Source organism: Gekko japonicus, unplaced genomic scaffold (genome assembly GCF_001447785.1).
Source record: "Gekko japonicus isolate JY-2015 unplaced genomic scaffold, Gekko_japonicus_V1.1 scaffold1455, whole genome shotgun sequence".
NCBI lineage: Eukaryota > Metazoa > Chordata > Lepidosauria > Squamata > Gekkonidae > Gekko > Gekko japonicus.
The window spans coordinates 128,510-151,931 of record NW_015170325.1 but is presented as its reverse complement, the minus strand read 5'-3'; the positions used below and the strand labels follow the sequence as shown (position 1 = coordinate 151,931).

Genomic DNA, 23,422 nt, shown 5'->3' with positions numbered 1-23,422 from the left:
TTCAAGCATCACATTAAATCCATTTTCACTCCAAATTTTTCCATGGTTTGGTCTGAGATCAATATTAAGACCATTTTGCATGATTCTCTTTGTGGATATGAGATTATTTATGGCTTGGGGAATCAGAACACATTCTCTGAGTGTGATTTCCACAATCTCACTGCAGTCGTTCAAGGCATACAGTTTAACTGAACCACATCCCTCTACAGAGAGATTTTTGCCTTCTGCCCCTTGCAGAGCAGGCTTCTTATCTCTGTTCAAATCAGAAAACCATTTGTCTGAATTCACTTTATGATATGCACTACCGCTATCTAGTAAAAAAGAGTCATTTTGCTCATCATTTCTTTTAGTGACAGAGAAAGCTTTCATGTTACTGTTCTGCTTTACAACATCAGCTCTTTGCTTTTTGTCTCTGATAACAAATACACCTCGTTTCTTAGAGTGATCGCTAGCCTTGCTTGGCTTTCCTTGGCCATGCCCCTTAGGGGGTCTGGTTTCAGAGCGGTAAGATTTGGTGCGATCTCTTTGTTCTGGTAAAGTCTTTGATCTACAATGTCTTGCCATATGCCCAAATTTCCCACAGTTGTGGCATTTTATAACTCTTTTGGCATTTTCCCTTTTATAATCAGGCTATATGCTAAGTACAGGCAAATCATTTGCACTCTGAGACACTTCATGTCTATGTCCTTCATCTTTTAGATATGCTAACACATATTCCAGTTTTAAGTCTTTTGTTCCCTTTAAAACAGCCACTTCATGTGAATACTCTCTGGTCAAGGAACCAAGAATTACAGCAATAACAGCTTTTCCCCCTTTCATTGCATTATAAGCATCCATGACATAATTCAAATGTTTAAGTAATGATGCACCATTTCTCATTTTTGCATTTATTAATCTTTGATAAAGGAACAAGTAATTATCATCATTTTTCGAAGCATAAATTTGCTCAAGCTTCAACATCATTTGTTTCGTGGGTGTGCACTCTAAAAGCTCCTGATTATCTTTAGTGTTCACAGTTCCCATAATTAAAGACATCCCAAATCCATCGTGCCCTCTGTATTTTTCAAGAGCGGCCCCAGCTGCTTCAGGAGGATCGTCAGTGAGCACAGAAAGAGCCCCATGAGCTTGAAGGGCATTCTTTACTGATCTCTTCCACCAAGAGAAATTAGTTGAGTCTAAGGTGAGGATATTGAAAAAAGCAAGATTCTTAGCTGCAGACATAATGATTTCTCCTTTTTAATACGTTACCGAAACTTGAGAGTGATGAAGGCAACGGGCGATCTTTTGTGAGCGCAGGATTAAGCTTTTCAGTAGAAACGGCCAGGATCGATCTCACCCCCTTTCCTTCTTTCTTTCACTCGGCACGGAAGAAGACGAACTCAGATCAAACAGTACAGGCTTCTCTTATGTTCTTATAAGAGGGAATTGGGTGACCATATGGAGCAGAGGTCCCTCACTGGCTATTAGCCACAAGGTATAGGTAGGAACTCTCGGTCTGGGGTGAGTGATGCTCTGCAATCTTGGTGCTTGGGGGGGGGAACAGTGGGAGGACCTTCTAGTGCCCTGGCCCCACTGCTGGACCTCCTGAGGGCACCTGGTATTTCTGGCCACTGTGTGACACAAAGTGTTGGACTGGATGGGCCATTGGCCCGATCCAACATTGGCTTCTCTTATGTTCTTAAGGATGGGGCTCCAGAGCCAACTAATTTATGCAGCAGCCAAATCGCTCGCTCACAACTTTAATGCCAGGAGCTCACAAAGGAGAATTTTTGCTCTCAGGACTCCACAGCTTAGAGGGAGCATTGCCCACCAGCCAACCTACCTTTATCCTTCCCCATATTCAGTTTTCCCTCCTTCCCTACCCCCGGAAGCCTCTGCCTGAGGAAACTGGCCCAGCTGTGTGGTGCCCACTAAGCCAGGCCCGGTTACCCAGTGGGGGACCTGCTAGACTTCGGAGGGGCACCTCAGTCCCCTCCGTATCCCTTCCCCCCCCACACCATTTCCTCCTTTCCCTCCTTCTGGCAGCTTCCGTATCCTTATCTTTTCCTGCTTCCTCCTCTCCTTCCCACCCACCCATCTACCTTTTCACTGCCCCATTTCAGGTTTTTCTGCAACCCCCCGGGGGGCATCTGTCAGGTTTTTGGAAGGACCCGCCTAGTCCGTTCTCTGCTCCCGTCTCCAGATCTGAGTCTCCTCAGATTTGGCAGACCTGAGAATTAGATGTATTGATATGTGATGTGGAGATAGTAGTAGAATCACAGAATGTCAGAGTTGGAAGGGACCCTGAAGGTCATCTAGTCCAACCCCCTGCACTCTGCAGGAGCAGAGCCGAAAGACAGCTCTACAACATACCCGAAAGGTTGTCGTCCAGGTTGAAAATGTCCGGCGAAGGAGCCTCCACCACCTCCCGAGGCAGTCTGTTCCATTGCTCAACCACTCTTACAGTTAGGAAGTTCCTCCTGATACTGAGCTGGTATCGACTCCCTTGTACTTTTCACCCATTAGATCTGGTCTTACAGTGGTGGCAAACCTACGGCACGGGTGCCAGAGGCGGAACTCAGAGCCCTCTCTGTGGGCACGTGTGCCATCGCCCCAGCCATGCCCAGACGGTCATTAAAGTGTGGAATTCTCTGCCAAATAATTTTAAGTAAATGAAAGCATTTGGGATTGCTTTCCTTACTTTGTTTGGATCATCTTAAGTTAATGTAGGAGTTGTTTTTTCTAAAGTAAAACCTCAGTATTCAGGTTAAATTGCCGTGTTGGCACTTTGTGATAAATAAGTGGGTTTTGGGTCGCAGTTTGGGCACTCGGTCTCTAAAAGGTTCACCATCACTGTGGTCTTACAATCTGGAGCAAGAGAGAATAGATCCGCTCCCTCTTCTACATGACAGCCCTTCAGATACTTGAAGACTGTAATCCTGTCCCCTCTAAGTCTTCTCTTTCCCAGGATAAACAGACCCAACTCTTTTAGCCCTTCCTCCTAAGACTTGGATTCCAACCCTCAAGAGAGAGAGAACTTTTTATCCTTGTACTATAGCATTGGTATCGCCTAGTAAAGTTAATGGGCAGTAGACTCAGGACAAAGGAATCATATTGTGATTAATCACATGCGGGGAATTCATCTCTCTAAGACCGATGGCCATGCGCCCAGATGGCTTAGAGTCATAAGCTGAACAAATGCGGTCAGCCGTGATGGACAGCGGCATGAAAGCGCCCGTTAGTGAGTGGCAAGGGCAAGTGAAGACTCATGCGCTGCATGTGGACCTTTCAGGGGCACTGTGGAAAAGAGGAGAGGGCTATTCTCTCTACAAAACAGAAGAAGAGGAGGAGGAGGAGGGTTGGTGTTTATACCCCCTTTTCTTTTACCCGAAGGCGTCTCAGAGCAGCTTGCAGTCGCCTCCCCTTCCTCTCCCCACAAACAGGCACCCTGTGAGCAGTGTTCCCTCTCAGCTGAGTTAGCGTGAGCTAGCTCACAGCTGTTTAGCCTCCGGCTCACAAATTTTTTGTCTTCGCTCAGGAAGGATGGCTCCAGAGCAGTGTTTCCTCTAAGCTGAGTCAGTGTGAGCTAGCACACAGTTGTTTAGCTTCCGGCTCACGCATTTTTGTCTTCGCTCAGGAAGGATGGCTCTAGAGCAGTGCTTCCTCTAAGCTGAGTTAGTGTGAGCCAGCTCACAGTTTTTTAGCCTCCAGCTTACACATTTTTGTCTTCGCTCAGGAAGGAGGGCTCCAGTAGCCCAATCGCTCGCTCACCACTTTAATGCCAGTAGCTCACAAAGTAGAATTCTTGCTCACAAGACTCCACAGCTGAGAGGGAGCCTTGCCTGTGAGGCCGGTGGGGCTGAGAGAACCGTGAGAGAGCAGTGACTGGCCCGAGGTCACCCAGCAGGCCTCGTGTGGAGGGAGGAGAGGGGAGTCCAACCCGCTTCTCTGGGTTACAGTCCGCCGCTCCTCACCACTGCACCAAGCGGGCTCTCCTTGGATCTACATTGCGGTGATTACGAGGACTTAAAAATACTTTAAAGCCTTTTGTCAGGACCGGTTTAGTGGAGTCTGGGACCCATGTATATTTCTCTTTTAAAGTTCAAAAAACCCCTCCCCCATTTACTGTCATATATATTATGTGTTTAAAAAACTGTCAGCATCTCCCCCAAATACTGTGAACTCCTCCCCCCCCAAAAAAAACAAAAAAGCCAAAGCCATGGACTGGGCTCAGCAATGAAGAGGAGCTCTGGGTGCTTTCTCAGCTGTTGAAAAGAGCAAGTCCGCACTTGCTGAAGGAGGAAGCCGGGCTGACTGGCACAGGAGGCGCTTTCCACACGTGCCCGCCTCCTCCTCCTCCTTCTCTGGTCTGGCGCGTCTCAGGCACGTCTCGCGGCTCACGTTCTGCCGCCAGGCCCCGGGGACGGTCTTGAATCCTTCGACTGATCCCGAACCGGCCCAAGGAGAAATTGTAAGCAGACTTTGGGCGGGCTCGAAATCATTCTCGGGCGGCCACGTTCCGCCCATCAAAGCCACCCTTTTGAGCGGCAGCAACTCCGCTGCCACCACCCCCTTCCCTGGCAGATGGTTGATACTGATGAAGAACGTGTCCTTGATTTCACGATGCGTTGACGGTTCGTGCCGTGGAACGGCAGAGCCCTGAAAAAGAGATTTCGAAACCGGCACTCTGTGACCTCCGTGTCACCCTGAGGCATTGTGGGAGGGTTTGGGGAAGGGCGGTCGGCGGAGGCCGCCCACCTGCCTGCCAGAGGTCATTCGCCCACAGGAATTCATCACTCTTCCAGCTCCAGCTGTGAGCGAGGAGAGCCCAGCCCCTCGCCTCGTGGTGCAGCACGGCTGGCCAGGGGAAACGCTCCCGCCTTCCTCTCCCCAAGAGCACCTTGTTCCTTTGGGGGAGTATTTCACCCTGCCCTTAAAAACTCGAGGTGTGTGAATCCCGGGGTTGTTTTCCGATTGCCTGCCGCTCTTTCCTCAACAGCTTAAATGAAAGTAAATTCAACTGTTTGGGTGTATTTCCGCTTGTCGCAGATGAGGCACGGCGCAAAGTTGTAGAAATGTCCTTCTGTTGCTGCGCAAGATATGCCGATTTATGTGTTTGTTCCATTGGGCTTTTGTCACTGGGGGGTAATCCCCCCCCCCGGAGGTATCAGTTGTACATTCTGCCAAAAATCAATGCTGGGCCACCATTTGCCCTTTGGCGATGCCTGTGACCTCTTCCTTCCCCCCCCCCCCCCCCCACTTTCTTTCCCTTTCCTTCAAGGGACAGACGGTCTCTGGCCCCCTGCTCTAGAAGACAAACCTCCTGTTCCAAAGAGCAAGACTCCAGGAGCACCTTAAAGGCTAACAAAATTTGTGGCAGGCGATGAGCTTTTGTGAGTCACCGTGTGGCTCCTGCAAGCTCATACCCCTGCCACGAATCTTGTTAGTCTTTCAGCTGCTCCTGAACACGCTTGCGCTTTTCTACTGCTACAGACAGAGACAGAGTTCCCTCTAAGCTGAGTTAGTGTGAGCTACCTCACAGTTTTGTAGCCTCTGGCTCACACATCTTTGTCTTAGCTCAGGAAGGATGGCTCCAGAGCAAACTAAGTTATGCAGTAGCCAAATCACTCACTCACAACCAATGCTCCCTCTAAGCTGTGGAGTCTTTGCGAGCAAAAATTCTACTTTGTGAGCTCCTGGCATTAAAGTTGCGAGTGAGAAATTTGGCTACTGCATAAATTAGTTTGCCCTGGAGCCATCTTTCCTGATCTAAGAGGAAAATGTGTGAGCCGGAGGCTAAAAAACTGTGAGCTAGCTCACACTAACTCAGCTTAGAGGGAACACTGATCACAACTTTCGTGCCAGTAGCTCACAAAGTAGAATTTTTGCTCACAAGACTCCACGGCTTAGAGGGCGCATTGAGACAGACTAACACAGCTACCCAGCTTGACCTATCTCCTTTTCCAAAGAGGCAGACCAGTCTGTTCCTCCACTGCAGAACTGCCTTCTTCCTAGTAATCCACCCCGATTACATCTCCAGAATTGCCGCTGCGTTTGGAGAGCCAGGGATAGGCACACCCGAGTCTTCAGGGTTTCAGAGGGTGGCATTTGTTGCTCTGCAGTAGAACAGGTAGACTTCAGACCAATGAGAATTTTGGGGGCGTAAGCTTAACAACCTAGCAGTTCCAAAGCAAGAAATGGCAAGTAGATAAATAGGTACCCCTTCGGTGGGAAGGGAACAGCGTTCCGTGCGCCTTGGTGTTTAGTCATGCCGGCCACATGACCACTGAAACGTCTTCGGACAGCGCTGGCTCTTCGGCTTTGAAACGGAGATGAGCACCACAACCCTAGAGTCGGACTCGACTGGCTTTCGAGCAAGGGAACCTTTACCTTTTTAAGCTTAACATAAGAACATAGGAGAACGTAAGAGAAGCTGTGCTGGATCAGTCAGTGCTCTCTTCGTCAGATACATTCATCATAGCCTGAAGGGGTAGAGAAAAGACGCCCACAATAAGGAGGCCACAAAAGGATCGAGCGACATGTTGTGCCTCCCCCTGAGCCAAAGATACTGAGGGTCTCTCGGAATGGAACGTGGAGCTCCATTGCGCTACAAGAGTCGTCAAAGCAGTAGCACATTCTCCTTGCACTGACTTCATGGTTATTGGGTGGGTTCTATCCTTTCTCGTACGGGGCACTTGATGTTGCCGTGAGATTCTGCCGTAGCTGTTTGACTTCACGGAGCCCTTGGAGAGCCCCGGCTGTGCCTTCTCTCTCTCCCCCCTAGCTTTCACCCAGGAACCAGCCCGGGATGGAGGAAGAGGAAGGCGGGGCTGTTCCTTGGGGCCCGGCATGTCCCGTGCAGAGTGCTTGAGGGGAAAGCTCTGTGGGTCTTGGGGGGGGTGAGGGCACAGAAGGTGGGCCGTGACTTCCCACCCGGGATGCTGGACCCCGACCGTGGAGAGGCCCAGCTGGCACCTCTCCATGTTCAGGGAAGAAACAGCTGTTTCCAAAGAGGCGGATGAGTTCCAGCTTTGCACAGGTGGCTTTTGGAAGGAAGTGGTTTGAGACGACTGTCAGGATAAGGCTGCGTTAGTCAGTCAAGGAACGTGACGGATGACTTCCGGGAAGCCCTTCTGGTTGAGGGGGGAAACCGGTCCCTTGCAGGTCCCCAACGTGGCTCCGTTCAGAAAGGGGGTGGTTGTCTCTCCTTCGGGGACGGTAGACAGTTCCCAAACAATGTCTGTGCCCACTGCACCCAAATAGCGAGAGGGAGCGGGTCTGTGAACATCTTCCATAAAAATGCGGGGCCAGAGAATGAGGCTTGTGTTGCCTGTGATCCTTTCTCCCGTGTTTGTCAACCGTTGATCCTCCTTAGTGTGGAAGACGAGGGGCGCCTCTCATGTGTGCCACTGGAGGTCTGCATTTCCAGTCTAACTGAGCGAGAAGTGCACTGTACCAGCTTGTGAGCCAGTTTGGTGTCGTGGTTGAGTGCGCGGACTCTAATCTGGGAGGACCGGGTTTGACTCCCCACTCCTCCTCCACTTGCACCTGGCTGGGTGTCCTTGGGCAAGCCGTAGTTCTGATAAGAGCTGTCCTTGAAAAAGAGCAGTTTCTGTCAGAGCTCTCTCAGCCCCACCTACACCTCGCAGGGTGTCTGTCTGTTGTGGGGAGGGGAAGGGGAAGGAGATTGTGAGCCGCTCCTTTGGGTAGTGAAGAGCAGGGTATAAATCCAATCTCTTCTTCTTCTTCTCTATTACTTCTCTACTTCTGCTACTGTGACCACGGAAAGCCCTTTCGTTGGGAAAAGGACGGCCAGTGACAAGTCTTTCCTTGCAAAGAGCCAGTTTGGTGTGGTGGTTAAGTGTGCAGACTCTAATCTGGGAGACCCGGGTTTGATTCCCCACTCCTCCACTGGCACCTGGCTGGATGACCTTGCGCAAGCCATAATTCTGACAAGAGCTGTCCTTGAAAGAGAGTTCCTGTCAGAGCTCTCTCAGCCCCGCCTACCTCACAGGGCGTCTGTTGTGGGGAGGGGAAGGGAAAGGAGATTGTAAACCGCTCTGAGACTCCTTCGGGTAGTGAAGGGCCATGGGGTATAAATTCAGTCTCTTCTCTTCTTCTTCGTGCCTGAAAGCACGCTGAGGATGGGCCGTGCAGAGCTGTAGTAAATACTCATTGTAGATCCATTCAGATTCGTGGGATCACAGAGCAAATGACGTGGCCGTTTCCAAGGGCCCCGTAGGACATGAAATAGGTTTCTCACCGTAGGCCCAGATGGATACGTTGTGAGGGAGGGCTGGGACAGAGAACTCCTTTGGAGTCGAAGACAACCGTCAGGTCAGGAAGCTCTTCACTTATCCTGTTGGGCGCCGGGCTCTCCGCAGCGTCACCGACATAAGCCGAGGGCGCACAAGGGGAACGTAGACGGCACTGCGGACGGCGCCTCAGCATCTGCTTTCCCGTGTTGGGAGTCTGGCCGGTAGGTTCAGTGGCGTTCCGGACTGCGGACCGGCTGCTCTCCCGCGAGGCAGACGTGGGTCAGGTGAGGTCTGCTCCGGGACAGGCAGAGAGGCAAACCTCCCAAGCGGCGGCCGCCCCGCACTCCGGCCCACACGTAGACCTACGGCAGGTGAACCCCCCGGCTGCAGTGGGGCGTCTCCGCGTTGTTGCTGCGAGGCTGGGTCGTCCTGAGGGAGGATGCCGAGAGCACGGTGCAATACTAATCCATCTTTCCACCTGTTAAACCATGCGCTTTCTCCCTGATTCCTTGCCAGGACCGGCTTCTTTAAAGAAGTCAGGGAAGCTGGATTTCTGCAGTGCCCTCTCCTCCCACACCACCTCCCCGAGAATGGCTTTCACCCACCACCCGCTGCCTGTCCTAGCAGGAGTCAGACCAGGTGAGAACAAAGCCATTTTCTTAGGGGGGGGGCCAGGGAGGGATTGGTGGGCAAGGACGGGGAGGCAAGGGACGGGCGGCGCTCCCCCCCTCCCCCAGAGGCTCAGGGCTCCACGCCACCTCCTCCGCGGTTCTGGCAAGGGTCTCCTGCCGCTCGCTCGCTCGTGTCTCTCTCTCTGTCTCTCCGCCACCCCTCTCCTGTCTTCTCATTCTGTCGCTTTCTCCTTCCTCCGCTGAGGCCGCATAACGCAGGGATTGCGAAATGCATCTTGGAGGGCTGGTCCTCGGGATGGCCTGTCTTTGCACGTCTTTGTGCCCCGCTGGGAGGCAGATTAACCCGGGCGCCATTGAGTCGGGATTGACAGCACCGGCCTAGAGGAAGGGGAGGGGCCGTGGCTCAGTGGCAGAGCCTCTGCTTGGCCTGCAGGAGGTCCCAGGTTCAGTCCCCGGCAGCATCTCCAGTTAAAAGGACAAGGTGGTAGGTGATGGGAAAGACCTCCGCCTGAGGCCCTGGAGAGCTGCAAAGAGGGGCCGTGGCTCAGTGGCAGAGCCTCTGCTTGGCAGGCAGGAGGTCCCAGGTTCCATCCCCGGCAGCATCTCCAGTTGAAAAGGACCAGGCAGGAGGTGATGGGAAAGACTTCCGCCTGAGGCACTGGAGAGCTGTAAAGAGGGGCCGTGGCTCAGTGGCAGAGCACCTGCTTGGCTTGCAGAAGGTCCCAGGTTCAGTCCCCAGCGTCTCCAGTTAAAAAGGACCTGGGAGTGGGTGATGGGAAAGACCTCTGCCTAAGACCCTGGAGGGGCTGTGGCTCAGTGGCAGAGCCTTTGCTTGGCATGCAGAAGGTCCCAGGTTCAATCCCTGGCATCTCCAGTTAAAAAAGATCAGGCAGGATGTGATGGGAAAGACCTCCGCCTGAGACCCTGGAGAGCTGTAAAGAGGGGCTGTGGCTCAGTGGCAGAGCCTCTGCTTGGCTTGCAGAAGGTCCCGGGTTCAATTCCCGGCGTCTCTGGTTAAAAAGGACCAGGCAGGAGGTGATGGGAAAGACCTGAGACCCTGGAGAGCAGCTGCCAGTCTAGGTAGACAATATTGACCCCGGGGGGGGGGGGTCCGATTTGGTAGAAGGCAGCTTCATGTTCATTCCGTGTGAACCAGGAGGTTTGATTCCGCATCGTGCTGCTTCACACGAGCATTCTGTAGAAATGGAGAAGAGTGAATGCTAACTAGATTTAAGAATGTATTAAAATTCCTTGAAGAAGATGTTTTTAAGAACACACCCCCCCCCCCCAAAATATGCACTGGGATAGCTAAACATATGAAGACCTAATCAGAGGTGAATGCAACTAGGATAGCCAGTCAGGGTCCCTGTCCGTATGTACTATCCCACCGACTTGCTTTCTCTGCATACAAAGCCCGATGCTTGAGCATCAAAGTGCATTTGCAGTAGAACCCGAGTCCAGTGTTCCCTCTAAGCTGAGTTAGTGTGAGCTAGCTCACAGTTTTTTAGCCTCCAGCTCACACATTTTTGTCTCAGCTCAGGAAGGATGGGGCTCCAGAGCAAGCTCATTGATGCAGCAGCCAAATCGCTTGCTCACCACTTTAATGCCAGTAGCTCACAAAAGTAGAGTTTTTGCTCACAGGACTCCACAGCTTAGAGGGAACATTGAACCCGACCCAGCCTGCTACCCAGGCAAGTCGCAGCCTCTGGGCTTAAAATGTAATTTTTTCAGTCTGTTCTGCAGGGGACCCGTTGGTTGCCAGCATTTCACATCTCAGGATAACTTGGGCCCTGATGACACGTTATGTCCTTTACAGGTCTTGTCCCACACCCTGCCAAACCAGATTCCTAATTCCCAAGTGTGTGTATGGGGGGGGGGGAGTCCAATTCAGACTGGGGAGCTTAAGTTTTCCTTCCCCACCCCAATACTGTTTTTCCCATCCGAAATGACCGCGGGGAGCTCTCATTTGCCCTGCTGGGGAAACTGCTGCATAGCCTATCAGGACAATGAAGTTTCAGGTGGGAAAGCGACATGGAGAAGGAGACCTAAATCTCCAGATCTGGAGGGGGGGGGAGTTCCCAGGGCCTCCCTTCATGCTCAGTCACTCATGGGTCTCACTCCCTGACAGGGCATCCTTGGTCAGCCCAGATCGCAAGCCTTCCGCTTCCTCCTCGCTCACAGCCATCTGCACTGCCCTGAGGGCTCTGGGCAGCATGGGCAGCTGGGCATTTGCTAGCGAATGGGAAGTGCATGTGCCCTGGACCCCAGCAACCGCCCCACCTGAGAGCCTGCTGACACTGGCCCTGCCCTGGGAACCTGTCTGAGTGGCTCCCCTCCTTGGATCCGGGAAAGAAGCTTCAGACTGGAGCTCCCAGGGCACGTCTGGTTCGACAGGACCCGGGCAGAACTGTGGAGAGCTGTAGATTTCCCCCTCAGATTATTTCTGGGGACTCGACTCCCAGTTATTCCGCTCCCCCCCCCTTTAAAATGTGTGTCTGTTTAGCCAGTGGAAGATTTATTTTGGTGACGTGTATCAATGCCTAGAACTACTGGGGGGGGGGGGGTTGCGCTGTCATTGTATGTTCTGCATAAATCTTATTGTCGTAGGTAACAATTGTGATGGGCAAATGGTGTGGCTGTATCAGAGTGGTCTGTGGGAAGTAGGGACTTAGGTCTGCTTGTAGGGCAGTGCAGGAGTCAGCCCAGTGCAGGGGTCGCCAACGTGGTTCCCGCCCAACACCTTTTTTTGTGCCCACCGTTTTCAGGGAGTGGGCGGGGCCAGGTAGGGCTTTTGCCCACCAAGGCTTCTGATTGGCCATTGGAGATTTGATTGGCAGTGCAGACTTTTTTAAAACGTTGCTTTGGCAGTGGCAGCTTCCACCACAGCACAAACGATCTACGCTGTGTGTCTGAAACTAAGCTGTGGCAATCGTTTAATGGCTGGCTCTGCCTCCTGGGGCAGCCGCCTTGTGGCTTTGCTCACCGTGCCATGTAAGAATTCCAAATGTGCCCGCAGGATCCAAAAGGTTGGGGACCCCTGATCCTGTGCATTGCGTAGGACTGGGTAGAGGGAGCCGAACCAGAACTGTTTAGCACAGTGAATTTCAGCGGTGCCTTTAGCAGAACAATGTGGGCAAACAGCAGCAGAAGGCATCTTAAGGGTGTGTTGCCCTGGCACCACAAACCCTCCCTGAAGACAGGTTGAGGGAAGGGCCAGCCAGTCACGGTTGGAAGGTTCTTTCCAGACTGCATTTTGGCTGGTGGGGAAGCTTTGCATGAGGCTATAACATAACATTCTCAGAGAGGAGGGGGCTGATAGAGTTGAAGGCCTCCTCACAGGAAGTGAAGTCATTGACCCTGGGTGTGGGAGGGGGCTGGAATAGATGCCTGCTTGGATCTGCCATCAGGTCACCTTACGTATGAACTCGTAAAGTATTCAGATGGAAGGCTGCTTCTGCGGTGATGGAATTTCAGACATGGGACAAGAGCATGTTGGTTTCCTGCTCTCTTCGCCTCAGATTCAGTCTCCGCCAGCTGCTATTCCGTGTAGCCGAATATACCCAAATAAACACCAAATAATTCCAGCTTTATTCGGGCTCAACTAAACCGGTTGCCGAATCAGATTCCCTAATCTGTATTCAGCTTCAAAAAAATTCCGAAAAATACCAATAAGGTATTTTCCGGATGTTTTTCGGCTCGGTTTATACCGAATGCACACCCCTACTTCAGACCCTGGGGGCATGTCTTGTTTGAAAGAGCAGGAGCAAGGGAAGGGAACTGCTGCCACGCGACCAGCTCCCACTCCAAGTAGCCTGCCAAGTGGAAGGAAGAAGTCACCCTGGACTCTCTGCATCTGCAAAAGCCCATCACTCCCCCCCCCCGTCCCTAGGCTGCCCCCGGGTGCCATGAGTAGCTGTTTTAAGGGGGAGGAGATGTGGGGCGTGGTTAGAACACCCATGCTCAGGAAACTCATTGGCCTTAGAAGGGCGGAATGGTGCTTAGAGAGAGGGGGGGAAGGGCGTGAAAGGAAGCAAAGGGGAGGTCAGGAGCGTGAGCAGCGGCTGGACCCAGTTGCACCCGGTCAGCCTCATCTTGGGTCAGAGGTGTGTGATGTCACCTTCAAGACAAGCGAATGCTCAGGGGACTTAGAAATGAGGCCACTGTTTGGGTTTCCAAAAGCGATCAGGGCGTTTGGGTTTCCGAAGCAGAGAACAAAAGCCAGGCATTCAGTGTTCCCTCCAAGCTGAGTCAGTGTGAGCTAGCTCACAGTTTTTTAGCCTCCGGCTCACACATTTTTGTCTTAGCTCAGGAAGGATGGATGGCTCCAGAGCAAACTAATTTACGCAGCAGCCAAATCGCTCGCTCACAACTGTAATGCCAAGAGCTCACAAAGTAGAATTTTTGCTCACAGGACTCCACAGCTTAGAGGGAGCATTGGTTGTATTTATTTTTACATGTTATTTCTAGGGTAATTTCTTGCTGTACTACTTATGGAAGTAGATTCAGGTGGGGTCGCCATGTTGTTCCGAAGCAACAGTACCAAGTCTGAGTCCAGTGGCACCTTTAAGAGTTGTTGTTGTTCAGTCGCACAGTCGAGTCCAACTCTTTGCGCCCCCATGGACCAGATCACGCTTTGTTAAGAATAACAAAGTTTAATTCTGGGGATAAGCTTTCATGTGCGCGCACATGTATCTGAAGAAGTGTGCATGCACAGGAAAGCTTATCCCCAGAATTAAACTTTGTGGGTCTTAAAGGTGCCACGGGACTCAGACTTTGTTCTATTTATGGAAGTGTTCCAAGCCAGTCTTTTAAAGCCATAAAATACATTATGGGTAAAGGTTTTTGTTTTTGTTTTAAAGATGAGGTCATGAAACTTTGTGTCTGCTTGGCATGGAGAAGGTCCCAGGTTTGGTACCCGGCATTGCCAGTTAAGGATCAGGCCATAGGTGATGGGAAAGGCCTGAGGCCATAGAGAGAGAGCTGCTCCCAGTCTGAGCATGGAGAAGGTCCCAGGTTTGGTACCCGGCATTGCCAGTTAAGGATCAGGCCATAGGTGATGGGAAAGGCCTGAGGCCATAGAGAGAGAGCTGCTCTCAGTCTGAGTAGACAACTCTGACCTTGGTGGACCGAGGGCCTGATTCAGTCAAAGGCAAGGGGAAGGGTCCGTGGCTTAGAGCATCTGCTTGGCATGCAGAAAGTCCCCGGCTCAGCCCCTGGTATCGTCAGTTAAAAGGGGCAGGGGATGATGCAGGCCCCTCGACCCGGGACCCTGGAAAGCGGCTGCCAGTCTAAGTAGACGATACTGACCTCCGTGATGGATCGATGGTCTGTCTTGGTGGAAGGCACCTTCATGACCCCAGGCCGTGCTAGACGCGGAGCACTTTTCATTCCTTTATTTAATAAATGAAACTATGTGTGCCTTAGATTTCTGTGAGCTACTTTGGCAGCCAATTTTGGGAGACAAGGGAAGGCAAGGCCAAAGACACACAAAAAAATACCTGAAGGGATGCTTCAGGTGCAGGAAGGGCCCAAGTAGATGTGATGGGCAGTCAGAGAACAGAATCGTGGAATCATAGAGTTGGAAGGGACCTCCAGGGTCATCTAGTCCAACCCCCTGCACAAGGCAGGAGATTCACAAACACCTCCCCCCCCCCACACACACACAGTGACCACTGTTCCATGCTCAGAAGATGATCAAAAAACCCTCTAGGATCCCTGGCCAAACTGGCTTGGAGAACAATTGCTTCCTGACCCCCAAAGTGGCAATCGGCATTTCCTTGGGTGTGTAAGAAAGGGCCACAAGAACTGAGCCCTGAGGCAACCCTCCCTGCCCTCCCTCTCGTGATCTGCCTAAGTTCACAGAATCTGCATTGCTCTCAGATGGCCATCTAGCCTCTGTTTGTAAACCTCCAAAGGAGGAGAGCCCACCACCTCCCCGGGGAAGCCTGTTCCACTGAGGAACAGCTCGAACTGCCAGAAAGGTCTTCCTGATGTTTAGCCGAAAACTCTTCTGATTTAATTTCACCCCGTTGGTTCTGATCCGACCTTCTGGGGCAACAGAAAACAACTCGGCCCCATCCTCTCTATGACAGGCCTTCAAGTGCTTGAAGATGGTGATCGTATCACCTCTCAGTCGTCTCCTCTTTTGGCTAGACATGCCCAGCTCCTTCCGCCTTTCCTCATGGGACTTGGGTCTCAAGACCCCTCACCATCTTCGTTGCCCTCCTCTGGAGACGTTCCAGCTTGTCTAGATCCTTCTTCAATTGCGTTGCCCAAAGGTGAAGACAATACTCTAGGTGAGGTCTAAGGGGAGCAGAGTAAAACGATACCATCCCTTTGCGTGACCTGGACACTGTACATTTCTTGTTCCTGTGTCTGCCCTGTTCAAATAAACTACATGGGGAGGCGCCTCCTTTTCACAGCAAAGGGGCCATGCAGATTTGGGAGAGCAGCCCCTCCCCTTTCTGACCTCCGCAGGCCCCGTCAGCCTAGGAACTGGGGTACTTCCAGCGTGGTTTAAACACCAGCCACGAGCTGGCTTGGGGGAACCACGCCTGAGGCACTGGAGAGTCAGACGAGGAGTGGGTGTTGAGTGGCCCCCCCTCCCCTGCATGCTTTTTGATCCTTCCCCATCCCCCCTCCTCATGGGGAAGCAGCAAGCGCTGCTGCTCCTGTCTCTTCTAGGAAGGACCAGGGCAGTGTTGTGTTTGTGGGGATGGACTAGGACGTGCGAGTCCTGGGGTCAAATTCCTGCTCAGCCATGAAGCCCATTCTCTCTTAGCCTCGCCTACCTCACAGGGGTGTTAGGAAGACCACATGAGGAGGAAGCCACTTGGAGAGAGAGCATGTCACGGCTCAGGTGGGGGTGTCCCCTGACGCTGCCACCACTCTGGTTCCAGGCTCCCTTGAGAAGGCCCCGAGCACCCTCCCAAGACCTTCTGACCTCCCTTGTTTGGCCGAATAACAGGCGTGAGGACCAGGCAGAGTGAAACAAGGAAAAGGTTTATTTTATAGGAGGTCAAACAACAAGGTGCAGGATAATAACAGTAAGTGGGTGAAAAGAAAAGAAATCAAATGCCCCAACGCGTCTAAACATATACTGTCCCTAGCTCACTGTTCCAAATGACACTAGACTACTCACCCTTCCTTCAGGATGAGGGTCTCTTCCTGCAGCAGCCTTCCTTCCGGCTCTGCCCTCTGGGAAGAAAGAACAGCTTCTGCTCTGGCACCAGCCCTTTTGTTCCCCAGCCCTCTTCTTCCCTATTGGTCAATTTTGGCTCCAAAACCTCTCAGGGGCTCCTGGGAGTTGTAGGCCCAGCCTCACCTACTGCTAGCCAGGCTCCCTGGGCCTAGTAGGCCTCTGGTGGCACAGCCCAGATCATGACAGAGCAAAATAAAAATGTATCGATAGAGGGACGTAGAGCCCCGGCCCCTTCCTTTTCCTTTCCTTTTTTTAAGTTGAAGATAAGCAAGTATTTCGAACAGGTATTCTGAACTGTTCTCGGCGTGTATTCTGACCTGGTGCCACTTAGCGAGCATGCATGTCTCTGTGGCCTGCCGTGGTTCCTAGATGAGTGACAGAGTTCTGTGCCAGTTGCACCTTCCAAACTCTTTCCTGTCGGTTCAGATTGGAAGCTGGCGAAGCGGGGCTGGGTCAGGATCCCCGAGGAGAGGCCGCTGCCCTGCATTCATGGCCGGCCCTGATCTTTGAATACTCCACCAGAGTCCAGAATCCTGCCTAGACCCCGAGACCCATGGGGCAGGCACTGGAAAGCCATGGGGAGGGGCCGTGGCTTAGTCATAGAGCCTCTGCTTGGCATGCAGAAGGTCCCAGGTTCAATCCCCGGCATCTCCAGTTAAAAAGGACCAGGCAGGAGGGGATGGGAAAGACCTCCGCCTGAGACCCTGGAGAGCTGTAAAGAGGGGGCCGTGACTCAGTGGCAGAGCCTCTGCTTGGCATGCAGAAGGTCCCTGGTTCAATCCCCAGCATCTCCAGTTAAAAAGGGCCAGGCAGGAGGTGATGGGAAAGACCTTGACCTGAGACCCTGGCTCAGTGGCAGAGCCTCTGCTTGGCTGCAGAAGGTCCCAGGTTCAATCCCCGGCATCTCCTGCTTAGGATCAAGGGGTAGGGGATGGGAAAGACCTTTGCCTGGGACTCCAGAGAGCCTCTGCCAGTCCGAGTAGACAATACTTTTGAAAAACAATGTACTTTTATTTTATAACGACAACAAACAAACAAACAGAAAGACAAAACAAATCTACAACACAGACATAAAATAGGAGAATCTAACCATTAAGTATCTCTTAATTTTTTTCCTCTCTAATCACAGATGAGTTTCTACACCTTAAACTGTTGATTTAAAGTCTTGCACGTATTACTGTCAATGTTCTTATTATGTTCTTTATACTTTCTACTCCGGTTATATACACAATTCATTTAACATATTCTTCAATCCACCTGTAAAATCTTGACCACGTACTTTCAAAGCTTTCCTCTTTTTGTCCTTTCAGAAGTAAAGTCAATTTGTCCATCTCAACCATTTCCAATAGTTTAATTCTAATTCTTCTTCTTCTTCTTCTTCTTTGATATAATATTTTTATTGAGTATATCCAATCTACATACACACAAATCATTACTCATCATGTTGATACACATTTTCCACTTTTTAACACCAGAAATAACCAAACGAAAAAAAGAAAACCTCCTGAGGTTACTATTTCATCAACCTAGTCCTTTTTAATCTCATTTAATCCCTCCTCGTTCCTTATGCCCCTATCTTACCCGTTTATTGGGTCCCCATACAACTTTCCCCAAAACTTATAATTAACCTTGATACATTCCATAACCTTCAGTTCATTCCTACATCAGTTACTACTACTATCCGTCTTCTTCTTTTCCTGAAAAGAAAAGTTGATAGGATTTGCCTCCAATTATGGCCACTATAGAGAAGAACTCTACAGCGGGAGGAAAAACCTCCCCCCTCCCTAAATTCGGAGGTCTTCTTTTGATGGTGTCTCAGTACTGACACTGAAGGGCCAAGGGTCCGATTCTGTCTTGCTGGTGTTCAGTGTCAGTTTTCTTTCATCCAGCCCATAAAAATGTCCAGGCACTGCTGAAGAAACTTTAACATAACATAAGAACATAAGAGACACCAATGTTGGATCAGGCCAAAGGCCCATCCAGTCCAACACTCTGTGTCACACAGTGGCCAGAAATACCAGGTGCCATCAGGAAGTCCAGCAGTGAGGCCAGGACACTAGAAGCCCTCCCACCGTTGCCCTTCCAAGCACCATGAATACAGAGCATCCCTTGCCCCAGACTGAGAGTTCCTATCTGTACCTTGTGGCTCATAGCCACTGATGGACCTCTGCTCCATATGCTTATCCAATTCCTTCTTGAAGCCGTCCATGCTTGTAGCCACCACCACCTCCTATGGCAGTGAATTCCAGGTGTTAATCACTCTTTGGGTGAAGAAGGACTTCCTTTTATCTGTTCTAACCCGACCGCTCAGCAATTTCATGGAGTGCCCACGAGTTCTTGTATTGTGAGAAAGGGAGAAAAGGACCTTTCCCTACCTGCTCTTTCCCATGCATAATCTTCTAAACCTCGATCATGTCTCCCCTCAGCCGTCGTTTCTCCAAGCTAAAGAGCCCTAAGCGCTTTAACCTTTCCTCATAGGGAAAGTGTTCCAACCCTTTTATCATTCGAGTTGCCTTTTTCTGCACTTTTTCCAAAGCTATAATATCTTTTTTAAGGTGAGGTGACCAGAACTGCACACAGTATTCCAAATGAGGCCGCACCATCGATTTATACAGGGGCATTATGATACTGGCTGATCTGTTTTCAGTCAAACTTTCTACCTCTTTGAGGAGAATGAGGGGGACAGTTGGGTGCAGTCAGCATAACTATGACACCCTGGACCGAAGTGGTGGATGATCCCTTCCAGGGGTTGCGTGCAGGAGTTAGAAAAGGACCCAGGGCTAGCATGGTCCTCACCGGGTCACCCCCGCAAAACCACAGCAATGCACTGCCCTTTTTCCTCAAACTATTCCAAATGGCTTGAGCTATCATCGTGGAATCATAGAGTTGGAAGGGACCTCCACGATTGCCTAGTCCAACCCCCTGCACAATGCAGGAAATTCACAAATACCTCCCCCCCCCGACACACCTGCAGTGACCCCTGTTCCACGCCCAGAAGGTGACAGAAACCCTCCAGGATCCCCAGCCAAACTGGCCTGGAGAAAAACTGCTTCCATACCCCAAAGTGGTGATCGGCATTTCCCTGGGCGTGTAAGAAAGGGCCACAAGAACTAAGCACTGAGGCAACCCTCCCTGCCCTCCCTCTCATGATCTGCCTCAGTTCACGGAACCTGCATGGCTGTCAGATGGGGCCATCTAGCCTCTGTCTGAAAACCTCCAAAGGAGGAGAGCCCACCGCCTCCCGGGGAAGCCTGTTCCACTGAGGAGCCGCTCGAACAGTCAGTAAGTTCTTCCTAATGTTTAGCCAAAAACTCTTCTGAGTTAGTTTCAACCTGTTGGTTCTGGTCGGACCTTCTGGGGCAACAGAAAACAACTCCACACCGTCCTCTATAGGACAACCCTTTGAGTACTTGAAGATGGTTCTTCTATCACCTCTCAGTTGTCTCCTCTCCAGGCTAAACATACCCAGCTCCTTCAGCCTTTCCTCATAGGACTTGGGCTCCAGACCCCTCACCATCTTCGTTGCCCTCCTCTGGACACGTTCCAGCTTGTTCTATATCCTTCTGAAATTGTGGTGCCCAAAACTGAACACAATACTCTAGGTGAGGTCTAACCAGAGGAGAGTAAAGCAGTACCATCACTTTGCGTGATCTGGACACTCTACTTCGGCTGATATGGCCCAAAATGGCATTTGCCTTTTTAGCAACTGCATCACACTGCTGACTCAAGTTCAATGCATGGTCTACTAAGACCTCTAGATCCTTTTTGCACATACTACTGCAAATTTTATCCCCGGTAAAATTCATTTGATTTGTTTTAGCCCAGTTTTCCAACGTGTCACGGTCATCTTGTATCCTGACTCTATCTTCTATGAAGAAGAAGAAGATTGGATTTATGCCCCATGATATGGCCCAAAATGGCATTTGCCTTTTTAGCAACTGCATCACACTGCTGACTCAAGTTCAATGCATGGTCTACTAAGACCTCTAGATCCTTTTTGCACATACTACTGCAAATTTTATCCCCGTTAAAATTCATTTGATTTGTTTTAGCCCAGTTTTCCAACGTGTCACGGTCATCTTGTATCCTGACTCTATCTTCTATGAAGAAGAAGAAGATTGGATTTATGCCCCACCCTTCACTACCCAAAGGTGTCTCAGAGCGGCTTACAAACTCCTTTCCCTTCCACTCCCCACAACAGACACCCTGTGAGGTAGGCGGGGCTGAGAGAGCTCTTGACAGAAACGGCTCTTTTTCAAGGACAGCTCTTGTCAGAACTACGGCTTCTCCAAGGTCATCCAGCCAGGTGCAAGTGGAGGAGTGGGGAATCAAACCTGGTTCTCCCAGATTAGAGTCCGCGCACTTAACCACTATGCCAAACTGGCTCTCGATTAGCTACCCCTCCGAATTTAGTATCATCTGCAAATTTAATAAGCATTCCCTCTATTCCTTCATCCAAATCATTGATAAAGATGTTGAACAAAACAGATCCCAGGACAGATCCTTGAGGCACTCCACTTGTCACTCCTCTCCAAGAGGATAACCATTAACAAAGCACTCTTTTGGTGCGATCTGTCAACCCGTTACAGATCCACCTAACAGTCATAAGATTCAAACCACACTTTACCAACTTGTCAAGAAGAGCATTGTGTGGAATATTATCGAAAGCCTTACTGAAATCAATAAACTATGTCCACAGCATTCCCCTGATCCAGCAAGGTAATAACTTTTTCGAAAAAAGAGATAAGGTTAGTCTGACATGACTCGTTCTTGAGAAACCCATGCTGGTTCTTAGTGATCACAGCCGTCCTTTCTGAAGGCTCAAGGACTGACTGATGATTTGTTCTAAAACTTTCTCAGGTATAGACATCAAGCTGTCAGGTGCCCAGGTCCTCTTTTTCCCCTTCTTGGAAGATGGGGACAACATTTGCCGGCCTCCAGTCTTCTGGCACCTCACCTGTTCTCCAAGAATTCTCAAAAATAATGGACTGAGGCTCAGAAATTACATCTTCAAGTTCTTTTAGTGCCCTTGGATGCAGCTCATCTGGCCCTGAGGACTTAGTTTCATTTCAAGAAACTAGGTTTTCATGTGCTACCTCTATGTCGATCCTAGGCTGCGACTCCCTTCCCTCATCATGTGTTCTGTTTTTGCCATGTTGAGCACCGTTTCCCTTGCAGGAGAAGACTGAGGAAAAGTAGGAATTGAGCAGTTCTGCCCTCTCTTCATCACCCGTTACAATATCACTTTCTTATTTCACTTTCCTGCAATGGGCCTACCCTGTCCTTCCTTTCTTTCTTACTTTGAACATAAAAAAGAACCCTTTTTTGTTCTTCTTAGCATCTCTCAGTAGCCTAAGCTTTAGCTTTCCTAACTTTCTCTCTACAAGCACTGGTGATTTGATATTCATCCTTGGTTATAAGCAGGGGTCATTTCCTGCAGGAGCGCACAGGAGCGGAGCTCCGGCAGTAAAGAGCCCAGGGGGCAGGCACATGCAACAAGCCCCACCCCCTGCTCCCAGCAGCCCTCAGTCAGAGCAAGAAGCAGCCAGGTAAGCTGCAGAGCCCCCCTCCCGGGTCCCCGGCCCAAAACAGTCCAGTGGCACCTTTAAGTCCACGTTTTATTCAGGCACAAGCATTCCCTCCTCCGCGAGGACAGAGCTGCACGTCCCCCCCCCCCAATAGCTAGCAATCCAAAACAGTCCAGTGGAGCCTGAGCGGTGGGTGTTGCCTTCTGACACACTTCCGGTGATGTCAGGGGGCATGGCATAAGCTAATGAGTTATGCTAATGAGCTCATGCACCTCTTTTTCTTCTAAATGACCCCTGGTTATAAGGCCCCCCTTCCATTTTTTAAACGGGTTTTTTTTTTTTAATGTCTCAAGTCTTTAGAAAGCTGTTTATGGAGCCACCTTGGCTGCTTTAGGCTCCTCCCATCTTTCCTTCTCACAGAAATCCCTTGTGATTGTGCCTTCGGTATTTCACTTTTAAGAAACTCCCACCCTTCTTGAACTCCTTTCTCCTTAAGTATTTCTGACCATGGATTTGTACCCAGCATAACTTTTAAGTTTGTAAAAATTTGCTTTCCTGCAGTCCAACCCATCTGCCTGACTACGTACAGCTTTTGCCTTCCCCAAGACTGTAACTTCCAAACTCCCACGGTCACTGCGACCCAGGGTGCCCCACTCCTTCCACCTCGTCAACCAGTTCTTCCCTGTGGGTGAGGATCGGGTCCAAGACAGCAGGTCCCCTTCTTTCCCTCCCCACTTTCTGGGAAATGGAGTTTGTCAGCCAGTCGAGTCAGGAATCTATTGGACCTTTCGTTTTTAGCAGAGTTGGACTTCCAACAGATATTGGAGTAATTGAAATCTCCCATGACCACTGTGTCCCGTCTCTCTGAGAACATTGCAGTCTGTTCTGGGAGCGTCTCATCCAAGTCCTCTGCCTGGCTCAGTGGTCTATGGCAGAACCCCACCGTAATAGCACTATTATTTCTTACTCCTTTTATTTTCGCCCAGAGACTCTCAACTGGACTTCCATGCTCAGATTCACGTATGTCCTCGCAAGTAGATACCTCCTTTACATATCATGCAACTCATCTGCCCTTCCTTGGCTGTGGTCACACGGAGCATTAGCCACGCTACAGAGACAGAAGATAGGCGGATTTTCCGGGCGTGATCAAACCGCAACATCTGGGAAGTGTAGAGCTCCCGTGGCTAACCCAAGGCTTCCTGCCGAAGATGCGCCGTAAAAAACTAGTACCTCGGAGGTACTAGTTTCCGGAAACCGCGGGGCAAGGGCAGGCGCCTGATTGCATTTCCGGTGGTAGGTCATGGCATCCGGCGCCCGCCCATGTCCCGTCGTGAAAAGGGTTTTTTCCCCCAAGTCTCCACGGGATGCACACAAGCACCCAACGGCGCATGCGCACACCCTCGGTTAAAAAAAACACAACCCCCACCGCGCCGCTTCTTTGCCGCGCCGCAGGATTGACGTATGATCAGCACCTCCCCCTGAACCATGGGACGTCAGCGGGACGTTTGATCCGGCAGCCGTGTAATAGTTCGCTCCAGGGCAAACAGCCACGCCTCCCCCCCCCCGCAATATCCGGCCCGTGTGACCAGGGCCCTTATTTGTCTGTCATAGAATCACAGAATGTTAGAGTTGGAAGGGACCTTGCAGGTCATCTAGTCCAACCCCCTGCACTCTGCAGGAGCAGAGCCGAAAGATAGCCCTACAACATACCAGGAACATGGTCGTCCAGCGAAGGAGCATCCACCACCTCCTGAGTCTCCTTTTAAAACAAGTTGTGCCCCTCAATCCTAATACTCCAATTGTGAATGTCACCCCACCAAATTT

General features: G+C 50.8%; 1 protein-coding gene across 1 annotated transcript in view; it reads left to right on the top strand.

Annotated features, from left to right (window-relative positions):
- NFIX (nuclear factor I/X (CCAAT-binding transcription factor)) overlaps positions 1-23,422 on the top strand; it is a 246,846-nt gene that overhangs the window by 195,256 nt on the left and 28,168 nt on the right. Inside the window, exon 7 of the mRNA XM_015418104.1 lies at positions 8,754-8,876. Within this exon, the coding sequence (XP_015273590.1) occupies positions 8,754-8,876 (123 nt within the window). The remainder of the gene's footprint in view (positions 1-8,753; positions 8,877-23,422) is intronic.